Source organism: Eumetopias jubatus, unplaced genomic scaffold, assembly GCF_037043125.1.
Source record: "Eumetopias jubatus isolate StellerSeaLion01/CBP00866 unplaced genomic scaffold, mEumJub1_p1.0 scaffold_6, whole genome shotgun sequence".
NCBI classification, from domain to species: domain Eukaryota; kingdom Metazoa; phylum Chordata; class Mammalia; order Carnivora; family Otariidae; genus Eumetopias; species Eumetopias jubatus.
Window position 1 is genome coordinate 40,142,170 of NW_028274812.1, and position 13,207 is coordinate 40,155,376.

The 13,207-nt window shown below is 33.4% G+C and overlaps 1 protein-coding gene across 1 annotated transcript in view; it reads left to right on the forward strand.

Moving 5' to 3' along the window:
* The window catches only part of TRDN (triadin), a 327,015-nt gene that overhangs the window by 170,361 nt on the left and 143,447 nt on the right, over window positions 1–13,207 (forward strand). Inside the window, exons 13-14 of the mRNA XM_088023743.1 lie at window positions 7,824–7,877; window positions 11,939–11,968. Of these exons, the coding sequence (XP_087879869.1) occupies window positions 7,824–7,877; window positions 11,939–11,968 (84 nt within the window). The remainder of the gene's footprint in view (window positions 1–7,823; window positions 7,878–11,938; window positions 11,969–13,207) is intronic.

Sequence of the window (13,207 nt, forward strand, 5' to 3'; positions counted from 1 at the left end):
ATTTAGATGTTGTGGTGCCTTGTTCACAGTGAGCACACATACAATAAATATTGAAGAAAGAATGAGTGATGGACCTTAGTAATTATTTGGAGAAATATTTTCTCGTTTAATATCAAATTAGGTGTTGTTCATTCCCTACACTCTGTTCAACCTGAGAACAAAATTTAGCAGAAAGTGTTTGCTTAAAAATACACCTCTGAATTCTTCCTCAGATTGTTTTATTTAGGGCACTTTGTTAAGGATTCCTTCTTTTTGGAAATCATTCTAACTTATCAGCATAATAAATTTGCATTTTATAAACCTTGCTATTTTTACAAGAAACTTAGATTTTCTTTGAAGCTGATTATAACATCTTCAGATTTTGACATCAGCCATACTGTAGAGAAAAATAAAGACTCAATGAGTCTGAGCAATTTTATGAAGATAATTGCTACCCATTTGGTTTACAATTTTCAGGTATATAACAATGATTTTTCAAACACCTTGTCTCCTAATCATTATTCATTTATTCATGCAAAAACATTTACTGAATGCCTTCTCAGTGCCAAGAACTCTGCTAGAGACTGACGATACAAATAAGAATAAAACAGTCTTTGCTCTCAGTTTTTTCCTTCACTATCCTTATTATTTTTTTGTAGAATTACATTTACACTTACAATTCTGTTTATTTATATAACATTTCCAAATTGGGTAATTAGATAAAAAGGGTGTGCATTTCTTATTTTCTAGAAAAGTGAAAAACAGTATGATAATATTCACAGACACTGTTTACTAATGTTAGAACATTAGTGACTGGTATTTTTTAAGGACTGAACTGAGATCGTTCTCTTCTATGATATCATTTAATGAGGAAACCCTTCCCCATTCTATGTGTAAGTTTTGTCACTTAATTTTTAAGGCTGAAATTTTAACTAGAATGTGTCTGAATGGTCAGAAATTCTGTTTTCATTGTGTGTGTGAGTCTGTGTGGTGTATAATAAAGTAGCTTATATTCTCAATAAACTCCTTATTCTCAAACACCTGACTGTCCTTAAAAATTTTTTTGTTTTGTTTTATTTTGCATAAAGAATCAAAAACAAACCTTGCTAAAGAAATAAATCATTTATAATAGGAAAGCAATAATTTTCTAAAGTATAACATTTATTTCAATGAAAGCATTAAATAGTTACTTGAGTCTTTTTTTTAAAAAGATTTTATTTATTTATTTGACAGAGAGAGACAGAGTGCATAAGCACGGGGAGAGGGAGAAGCAGGCTCCCTGCTGAGCAGAGAACCTGATGTGGGGCTGGATCCCTGAGCCAAAGACAGATGCTTAGCCAACTGAGTCACCCAGACACCCTAGCTATTTGGGTCTTAAATGTATTAAGAAGTGTATGCTTTTCCTAAGAGTATTGGTTCAGGTTGGTGGTCAGAATACTTGTTTTTAAAATATTAACAAAGGAATAATTATTTCATGGTAAGGGAGGACTACCAATATAAGCCTCAGTAATAAAAAGAAATAAATAATTAGAAAATGCTATGAAAACATAATATAGGTAACCTTTTCAAATACTCTTACTAGTGTTCATAGTCATTGATTTTAGAAAAGTGCTGTGGAAGGTAGAAAGGGACCTGGAGTGGTCAGCTGGGGCAGATTTATCTGGGACTCCTCTAAGATAGGTGTCTCTCTAGCTGGCATATCTGAGAATGCAACCTCATATCTTCCCATGATAATATTGCATTTCATTGTTTTACTAGCTGTGTGGCAGGGAAGCTTTTTCTTAACCTAATGGAGTCAGCCTTCTCTTTAACATGCCTACACACACAAACACACACACACATACACACACATATACACACACATATATAGACATCTTTATTTTAGGATAGAAGGCCAAATGATCTGTGTCTCATTTATAACATTTATTTATTTTTAAAAAAAATTTCCTTCTTTTAGTCATTTAAATAAATTGATACCTTGGTCTTCAGCTCTAAATTCTAAATTCCTTTTTACCACATTCTATCCAGACAACCAGGCAATGCCATGATTGGGGAATGTACATTACTCTAACAGTGAATATTCTGACTGAATTTCAAGATTTTTTTCCTATGCTCAATTCTCTCCATATAATATAAGGAAAAGCTGATTCCATGTGTAGAAACTATAAATAGATGTTGACTTACATTTAATGAAAACATCAAAGTTCTTTTTTTTCAAATTAAGAAATGCTTAGAATGGTTTTGATTAAAATGATAGTATGTTTTTTTAAAGATTAAGAAAAATCAAGGGAATATTTTAGCAGACATTGAATAATCATTTTTTTCTGAATTAAACTCTGTAATGCTAAGATATTAAGTTAAAAACTACTTTGATTCTAAAACACAATACATTGCTTGATGAAATAAAAATTTCCTGGGGGAATAAAAGAAGCTAAATTATGCTACCTATTGTAAATGATGCTGCCAGTTTATTTAGATTTTTAACCTCTAGCAATAACAGATTATTTTGATAAATTATTCATGTTACTGCATTGTGCACCTTTTGCAATTTGCATATCTGGCAGCAAATAGGCCCTCCTTTCAGGCTTCAGTCCCCTTGGTCAGACAGGATGGCCAAAGGCTGCTTCATGATTAATTTCATCTCAATAGGGTAATTGTCATACTCAGATGAAGCAATGCTTCTGAAATATGCTTTCCTGGAGCTATGAAGTACAAGAGGCTTAGCTTAAGCCTTTTGAGCATATAGTAACTTTTAGCTTAAATGTTAACCTTTCTCTGTTTCGGGAGTATCTATATCTAAAAATAGTAAGTTAGATTTTATAAGAATAGAAACAATGATTTAAGGCTTAATTTAGCAGTTCATTAGATTGCCGGATGATTTGACTTTAGAGTCTAGTATCTTAGTCAAAACGGTTGTATATATTTTGATAGATCAAGGTTTCATATTGCTGGTTCAAAGGTTAGCTGCTGAGCCAGTAAATATTTCTTTCTTTCTTGGTTTGTGGAAAAGTTATTCGACTTTTTTGTTTAGTTTTCTCACCTAAGAACAATCTAAATGCTTCCCATTACCAGAATTAGCAAGAGATGGCTTTGGAGATGTGTTTCTTTTTTTTTTTTGAAAATTAATGAAAGAAAATTGATTCATAATTTGAATCCTAAAGAAATGTTTGGTTCATGTCATGCTTTTAAACAGAATTCCTAAATTTCCAAATCCATGCAAACTGTTGTAAATTTGTTTGAAATAGTGAAATTCTAAAAAATTCCAAATTGCAGCCAGGGTCACACTATAATGTAGTGAAAATAAAGTTCTGAAATTTAAAAGTAAAACACTTTTGCATATCATATGATAAATGATCAAAAAGAAAAAGTTTGAATTATTTTTTATCATCTTAAAAATGAAACAGTCTTAAATTTAATGACTCATTTGAAACTGGTCAATTAGATTTTTTTACACTTTTATAATTGGATTTTTTATGCAATCAATTGCTTACATGTTTTTGAAAGAGAGTTTTATTTTGCTAGGTGCTAGAGTAATGAAGTTGAATAAATAACTCATCTGTGATCACAGGGAATTTATAGATTAGTAGGAAGCTATAGTTTTGTAAGTAAATAATTAAAAAATAATCACACACTGAAATAGAAATCTGTACTGCTGAGTCCAGTGGGCTAGTTATGGAGAAATGACCAGGATGAAGACCAAGTCATCAGGAACCATTAACTACTTGACCACCTGCTGCCATTCATTCTCCTGCTTTTGTCAGATTACTCACCTCTTTTTCCTTCAGCTCTTTCTTTTGTATTTTGCTGTTTTGTGAAGGGATTTAAATGTTATTTAGGGATTATTGATTGTTACTTTTGAAAGAGAAAATGCTCGCTCCCAACTTTATTTTTTTTAAGATTTTTTAAATTTATTTTTGAGAGAGAGAGAGAGAGAGAGAGTGAGGCATACAGAGCACACACGCTCAAGTGGGGTGGTGGTGGGGAACAGGGAGGAGCCCAGGGAGAGAGACAAGCAGACTTGTTGAGCACTGCGTTCCATCACACAACCACGAGATCATGACTGGAGCAGAAATCAAGTTGGAACATTTAACCTACTGAGCCACCCAGGCACCCCCCCAGCTTACTTTAAAGAATAAAAACATTAGGGGTACCTGGGTGGCTCAGTTGGTTAAGCATCTGCCTTTGGCTCAGGTCATGGTCCCAAAGTCCTGGGACAGAGCCCCCCCATTGGGCTCCCTGCTCAGCGGCAGCCTGCTTCTCCCTCTCCCTTTACCCCTCCAGCCCCCTCTTGTTCTCTCTCTCTCTCTCCCTCTCGCTCACTCTCAAATAAATAAATAAATAAATAAATAAAATCTTTAAAAAAAGAATAAAAACATTACAAATGTAATGATTTATTTTGAGGGGAACTGGAGGATTGCTTAGAAAATATTTAAAATGCAAGTATGATCACTACAATACTATTCTTCATCTACTGTCCATTAGTCAAAGATCACCACTGAACTCAGTGTAGCAGTCCATTTGCTGTTACAGTTATGTGAAGGGGCGCCTGGCTGACTCAGTTGGTAGAGCATGCGACTCTTGATCTCAGGGTTGTGAGTTTGGGATCTACACATTGGGTATAGAGATTACTTAAAAATAAAATCTTAAAAAAACTAAAATGTGAAACTTACATTTGAAAACTCAAGGGATTTATACTTGACATTAAAAGAAGTCAGTATAAAGAATCCTATAGATGAAAAGTTTATGATATTAAACAAATATTTAAACCTGTATGTGAAAATTGATTCCTTAACAAAACATTTGCAGACTCATGATATTTTTTCAATTTTGTAAATCGAACTATTCCATTTGGCTTATCTGTTTCTTGACGATTTATAGAAACACATTTCAGGAACCTAAGGATACTAACTTCTCTGATAATTTTCTACTAAAATATTTCCAAGTAAATTATACTGACATATTAATCCAGGTCCATCCTATCTCTGATTTTGCTGTCCAAAATATTATTTATTAATTTCAGAATTATTATAATCTTTAGTTGAATTTTCTTATCATCCTGCATTTTTATTTAAATCATTCTATTTGATCTCAAAAATGTAACTATAAAAATTATCAAATAAAATCTTGGGAACAATAAAATCATTTGCATTTGCCATAATAAAATTTTCATTTGGGAAGCAAGTAGAGGAGGTAGTGGGTAATACAGAGAAAAATAAGACTGGCCATCACTTGATAATTATTAAATGGGTGTTAAGTACATGCAGATCATGATACTTTCTTCTTTAGTTTTATAGATATTTAAAATTTTTCGTAATAAAAAGTTAGTTTCTTTTGTAGTTGGCAGTAATAAAAGACAGAACAATTATTCATAATAAGAATTTATATGGATTTGATGTATTTTCACTCTTCTGCAATTTTTGATGTGGCCTTAATGCTGTTCATTTATGGTCTCAGAGTTAACTCCTTCCTTAAAGCCTTGTAGTTTTGAAAACTGAAATGTTGTACACAGCAGATATCAAATCTCCTTACCTCTTCATGGGTCCTCAATAGATTTGAGACTGACGTTGGGTGAACGCAAGTTGGCAGACTTGTTGGAAAGCATTTGGTTTTAAACTGTTAATTTTTACTTAAAAGCTTGAGATCAGAGAAAGAGTAGATGGAATTATGAAAGACAAATAATATTTTACTGCTACAGAGTTGAGAATTAGCTTCATTAAAGTCATTCTTTGTGGGGGGACGCTGTCTGTAGAATGACCCCTTTAAAATAACACATTTTACCTGGGAACATTATCTAGAATTTATCACTGTGCATTAGTGGATGGGTGGATTTGGGGGAGGTGGAGGGGTGGAGAGCCATGGCATAGCAGAAAAAAGAGTCCATAGAGTATGAGTCCTTAAAACATGCCCACTCAACATGCACACAGCCAAACAGATAATGGGTAGGGTTAATGAAGATGTGACTCTTGAGAGATAAGTCTGTCACCTGTCAGGATACTCAAATGGAAAGTGCTGAATATTCAGGGGCATGATCTGACCACCCATCACTGAAGGAGAAAGCATCTGACAGAGTAACTGAATGATCAACGGGAGAAGTAATAAGGCCCTAAGAAAGTTCCTCCTAATTCACAGTTGAGTGTTCTGGGTGGTGAGGTAGAATCTTCATTGTGGAGGGATCATTTTAGGAGCCATGATCTAAGAGAACATAAAGAAGAGAGAGAAGATAGGAAAACAGCTGTTAAAATTCTAAGGTACTATACTGACTGCAATTTTAAATCTTTTTTTTAAAAATCAGGAACTAATTTACAATTCTCTGATACATCGAGATCCTTAAAGAATGAAACACCACCGTAGCAGTCTAGGGTACTTCTGGTGATCTTTTAGACCTATCCTTTCATCCTTTCATTTAATTTCTCATTTACCAATATTTATTAAGTGACTACTAGATGCTAGTCATGTAGGTATAGGGCTAGAGCAATACTGAGAAATACATTAGTTAAAACTTCCAATATCTGTATATAAATCTTGACTAATTATTGAAGCTGTTTATTCTGGGTGTGACAAAGATAGCACTAGCATATAGCTGGCATGGATTTTTCCTCCAGAAAAAAAAAAATAATAAAGAGATCAGAGGTAAAATGAAATCAACTTAATTTTGGCAAAAAATATTTTCTCTGAATAATAAATAGGGTAATAATAAAAATCACATGTGAATCAAATAATATTTCTTTTGTAAAAAGTAGAATGAAAAATTGGCATTTTCATAACCCTTGTAATGATATAAATGAATGATTAACTCACCAACAAGAGGTAAGGATGAGTTAGAAATAAAGTCTCTTTTGTTTGCCTAAAAAACATGGAAATTTTGATTCTTTGCAAATTATTCTGATGCAATCTTATTTTATAACTCTAAAAGTGTAATATTAAATAAGCTGTAATCAACATTTGATGATAATTAAACATAAGATTGAGTATATATGTGTATAAGCTACTACATTTACACATAGCTTAGTGTATACAGATAATAGGTCCCATATCAATATGTGATGAATGAATGAATAAAGGTCAACGTCTATAACAAATGACCAAATCTTCCTTCCCATATTATTAAATGATAATTTAATTATTGAAAGCTTACTGAAGATAATCATGAACCATCATTTAGTGAAATGGGAAATAAGCATTGCTTTTTGAAATCTTTATTTCCCCTTTATTTTTCATGCTAATTAATTAAATAATACATTTAAATATATGTCATCTGTGTTTTTGTGTCCTGTTTCTTTAAAGACAAAATTCTGAAAAAATAAAAACAAAAACCCTAAGACAAGAGGGAAGAAAGATTCAAAAGTGAAGTTTTCTCATTCTCTCACGACACATACTGCTGCCCAGGACCACACTAAGGCAGGACAGGGAATGATATCTTGAATCAAGGACTGGAGCTGGATATTGGTTGTCCTGGACTTTATTCTATTAGTCCCTCAATGAGCCTCTATGAGCCACTTTATTTATATCTAAATGTTCCATCCATTTCAGAAGTCTGATAATACAGAAATAATTTACAAAGAATTCTGAGATTTTCAAATTCAGGTGCCCAACAAATGCAAAGTGCTCCATGGTCAGTTAAAAGTAAGGCAAGCAGTTTTGAGAAACTTTGTTTTTTTTGTCTCAATAAACCTAATTTCTTAGTGATCCCTCTAACAATTGTGCACCTTTCTTAACAAAAATTCTGAGTGCCAAGGGCAATGTTTTTATGTTTGTTTTTTGATTTTCTAATCTCCCCTGTTTTGGGGGGTTATATAACTTTCTGAAATGGTACTTCATGGTAACTTATCTTTTTTCTTTATAAGATCCAGGGAAAGCTCCTGAAACCAAAAAAGGAACTATAAAAGTTGTGGCACAAGGTAAGCAATAAAACACTTCTATTTCTTTTTTTATAAGAAAAGTACATGGCACTTTACTGACAAAAGCAAAAGCTGTTTATTGCAGAATAGCACCATCTGCTGGGTTATTACAGAAAATACTGTTGCATTACATACACATTTCGAGTATTTATTTTTTAGTAGTTGGAAGAACCATGAAGGACCCAAGAATTAGTATGTTGACTCCAAGTTTCAGTCATTGAGCTTTCACTTATATTTCTAAAAAAGAAAGCCAGAGATAGATTGATAGATGATAGATAGATTGATAGAGATATATAAATAATATACATTTTTTCCAATGTTTTCAGTTATACCTTGCAATTTGTGTCATATTAGAAAAATCAGTTGGACTGTTATTAAATTAATATTATTTCATCTATATTAAGACTGCACAAATTAATTTCCAGATATGATTACAAAGAAATCACCCTCGTTTGTATAAGCCATCTGAGAAAATCAGTTTCATCACTTCCTAATATCTTTGGGTCATCAAAAGTGGTTTCCTTTAAGAGAACTTTAGAAAAATATTGATTGGTTATTTTATTTATTTTTTTAAATTTTATTTTAGAGAAAGAGAGAGAGAGAGAACAAGAGGGAGGGGCATAGGGAGCGGGAGAGAGACAAACTCAAGCAGACTCCCCACTGATTGTGGAGCTCAACTCAGGGCTCTATCCCGGGACCCTGAGATCATGACCTGAGCTGAAACCAAGAGTTGGATGCTTAACTGACGAGCTACCCAGGCACCCCAAAATATTGATTCTTTTGGTCATCAGTTTGGGAAAAGTACTTATTTAAAATAATTTTCCTATAAAGTTATTTTTTATTTTTTTAAGATTTTATTTATTTATTTGACAAAGAGAGAGAGAGCACAAGTAGGGAGAGCACCTGAAATCACATCCTTTGAGAAAGCTATCCTAACTCCTGTGTGTCTCCAAGTGAACAGAATGGAATATGATTTATAGGACCCTTAACCTCAAACCATGAAAAGTAATTTGATGAAAATATAAGGGAAGGACAGAGTGTTCTGAACTTTGTCATCTATGAAAACTTTACAAATCACACTTAGGGAATAAAAGGCAAAATATTTAATAGAGGAAATTTTTTCGGGTTTTTAAGTTTTTATTTTAATTCCAGTTAGTTAACACACAGTGTTAGTGTTATATTAGTTTCAAGTGTATAATACAGTGATTCAACACTTCTATACAACACCCAGTGCTCACCATGACGAGTGCACTCCTAATCCCCACCACCTATTTAACCCATCTCCCCCACTCCTCCCCTAATAGAATCTTTGCTCTATTTCCTATGGTATATTATACAATATCTAGTGATAAAAGACATACATTTAGATGCTGTTACATTTGTTACTGGGCAGAAGGCCCTTGTAGCAGACTCCTCGGCATATAACATATAACATGGTTGCATTTAACCTGGACTCAACCATGTGCAGAATCATCATATTAAATACTGTAAAATGGGTTGGCTGCGTTCCATTTCACCCAATGATGCTATGTACAAACAATGCATATACTCAGGTGATTAGGAGCTGTGATACCAATTTTTAATTTTCATTTAATCATCAGGTTGTTAAAGAAAACAGATTCTTCTTTAGGAGAGTATAACGAGTATTATGGGCTGTAGAAAGGCAGAACAAATATTATTATCACTTTTGGGATTTTATTCATGAAAATGCAACTCAGAATCATTTCCTCAAGCAAATGGCTACCAGTTCAAAGAATCATTGTGGTTAATGAATATAAGTTCTCATAAACACACACACACACACACACACACACACACACACACAAACACATTTGCCCTAAGACACTTCTGCTTTGATTGAGGCTTCTGAGAGCTTTAGTGGTGTGGAACTATGACTTGAGGCAGGAGTTTAATGTTACTTCAGTGTCATATCAGGGGAATTCAAGAGGAGGAAATAGCAGAGATATCTGGAAACTTGCTTCAAATTTGAGCTTGGGCCAGGGGCTCTTCATTTTTACATTCCAACTAGGCTGGACAAGGCAGCCTCAGAAATTATTCTTTTGGAATCAAAAATTTAGTGTTGAGTCATTAATACCCTAGAGTTTCAAAGTCTTGTTAGACTTGTTAGAACCATTCTTTTAAGGAAATTATATGAACGTGTTGATTAAACATAGTACACAAGGCAAGAGTTTGGGGCTGTTCACGAAAATGGCAATGACACATCAAGCAGGGATAAATGTCACCTGAGCTGTGCACATCTTCCATGGATCTTTCTTAGATTTTATAATAGCACAGCCACATAATTAAATAATGAATAGAAATAATTAATATTTGCATGTACTTCATTAGGAGACAGAGCTTGAACACCATTAGCAGTATTGCTGTAGCAAAGCCTGATATTTTGGCGTATAAAATGACAAAATTGATAATGATACTTGCAGTGTGTTTAAAAATTTAAAAAAAACTTAATAGTTTTGAGATGGAGAAGAGTATGAAATAAATTACTTTATACTATAGATTATAATTTGGAGACATAAGAAATCTAAATAATAACATAAGTAGAAAATCATGTAGTACTGAATTGAACTGTAGAGATAATAAATGTCATACTAGTTAAGACAAAATGATTTTTAATAAGAGTTGGGCATTGAAGGATTCCTCATGGATGAAGGATGACTTTACTTGGGCTTGGTGCAGGACTAAAGAATAAACTGGCAGAGAAAAAAAGCATTACTAATGTAGACAACTTAAATAAATAGTGATAATTATGACAGGCTATTGTCATTATCAAGATATGAGACAATCTCAGCTATGATGGTGTCAATGACTTGGGAAAAAATGCAACTAAGATGGACATTTTGAAGAAATAATATTTGATAGAATATACAGAATGAAACAAAGGAAAATTTAAAATGGTACTGAGCTTTTGAGACTGGGTAAATAGGATGATTTGACAAAATTGTCAAACTAAGTCCCAGGGAAAGGAACTAGCTTAAGGGAGGAGGTGAGGATTCATTTCTGGGCCGGTTTATGTTGAGCAGATGGAGGGTCATCTAGGCAGTGAATTTTCTGTAGCCAGTAAGAACATAGTTGGGGCTAGGTGAAGCCCCAGTGAGAAGATGCACATGAAAGTGCTTTGGTAATTGTAGCACAGACTAAACACCCAAAGTAGTTCTAGATGTTGGGTCTAAGTGGTCCGGGAAATTCTAATTCACTCAGGCAGGATTACCTGAAGGGGATGTGCACAATCTTTGATACAATTTATGTGGCCTAAGACTTCTTGGAGTGGGTTTGTCTCCTGAATGAACTTTATGCAGAACCAAGGGTCATCTTGCTTGGAGCAATCTCAAGCAGACTTAGTACCTCCCCCAAATGTTTCTGGTAATACACATAAATTACAACTTGTATCCAGATTTAGATTCATGATCCAGGATTAGATGAATTCTACCACAGAGAAAGAATTCAAAGGTGATTAAAGCATGCTGTGCCTTTTCTCTGTGTAAAGATGGTATACATTTGCTAAAAGGAGGGTGGATTTGTCATTGCCCCTTGCTGAAATGGGACATTTTATTTTTTGTTTTTTGTGTTTTTTTTAAAACATTTTAAACACTACTATAACAAATGCATATAATAAACTGGTGCATAATTTCTTAGTAGCTAGGCACAGATAATTTATGAAATAATACCTCCATTTTTAGCATAAATCTAGTCATATTCTTCTAGAAGTGTTTGTGGTTTTCTCAGATGTAACAATTTCAAACTTAAAATGAACTTATACTAAACGTATACTATACTTATTTATTTGACTTCTTGTCTATGTAACAATATATTTTTAATTCTTTTTTTTTTTGGTCTTATGCTTATATCTGAGCTTTGAAAAAACCTTCACATAAAATAATATTTTCAGGTTGTTCTCATATTGCAGAAGTTGGATGGATTAATTTGTGCATAGATAACCACTCAATTTATAAATACATGGAATACAGTCTCATATTCCCAAGAGTATTCTGAAGAATGATCACTTAATATGTTTTAACACTATTTTATTTATTTTATTTCAGCAGCAGCTAAAAAAGATGAAAAGAAGGAAGGTATTTTTAATGCAAAAATTCCACTATCCCTTTTGTGTAAACAATTAACCAAAATCCGGAGTTGGGTTTTGCTTGCCATCTCGCCTGTGTTTCCTTTGGATAACTGGATCTATATTATGCAGACATTTCTCATTAATGTATTTTTCTGTCTTACTTCATATAAAAGGGTGCACTGCTTTAAAAAAAAACAATTTTAAATCTCGTCTTTCTCAAGATATAGGGGATAGAACATAACCTCTCAAAATCCCAGAAGTTCCATTCCATTAGAAGTTTTATCACATTTCAAAAATGTGAAAAATATAGACTATTTTACACTATTAACTACTTATATCTCTGACATTGACCAGCAACTGATGCTACTTTGTTCTATTAAGTTGCAAACAGCAAATAAGCCATAGTCCATCCCCTGCACACCACCTCCTTTTGTCAGAATGTCCTGAGATAGAGTAAAATATTCCTTGCTGTCAGAGAAAACTTGCACCCAGGGGAATTTAACAGGTAAGAAAGACTTTATTGAAGACGATTGCAGTAGGGCTCAAGTCCATTGCAATAGAAGTTGAAATCCAACACCAGTGAAACAGAAAGCCTGAGACTTTTAAAGCTCTGAGATGAGCTAGTGGAAAGGTACTGGAGAACACTGGGCGGTTGGGGTGTGGGGCGATGGTCATTGTGATTAGGCCATCTATGTTTACTAATTGCTGCTTATTGAAGTTAGTCTCCTACCCTCCCATAGGGACTGCGATATAGGAACACTATATCCTTTGATGATTACATTTCAAAAGGATGTCTCCTAGATCCTGAGAAAGATATTTCTGGTTGTAGATTTATATTTCAAAAGAACAGAGAAGGAATTTACAGTTGCAAGTTTTCTAAAGTAAATGTACTAATACAAGGGAGGTTGAGGGCCTATAATCAGGAAGACACTTGTCTAAAATTTAGTCACGCTAAGGGGAATATTAAGACCATCTTAGTCACTGTGATTCTATTTAGAGAGATGTTTCTTATGTACCCTGACAATATTTAGACAGGGTCTAGATATTACCACTATTTATTATTCTAGGCTTATTTTCTTAGTAAAAATAGTATGAAGATATAAGCAATCATTTCTAACTTTGAAAATGACAATAATATTCTAATTAGTGTTCATATAACCTGAAAAAATAGAAAGCGTTATATTTTATATTTAGTATCATCAGAATTTTACATAAACATAGCAGTTTGGGAATCACATTCTGCTTC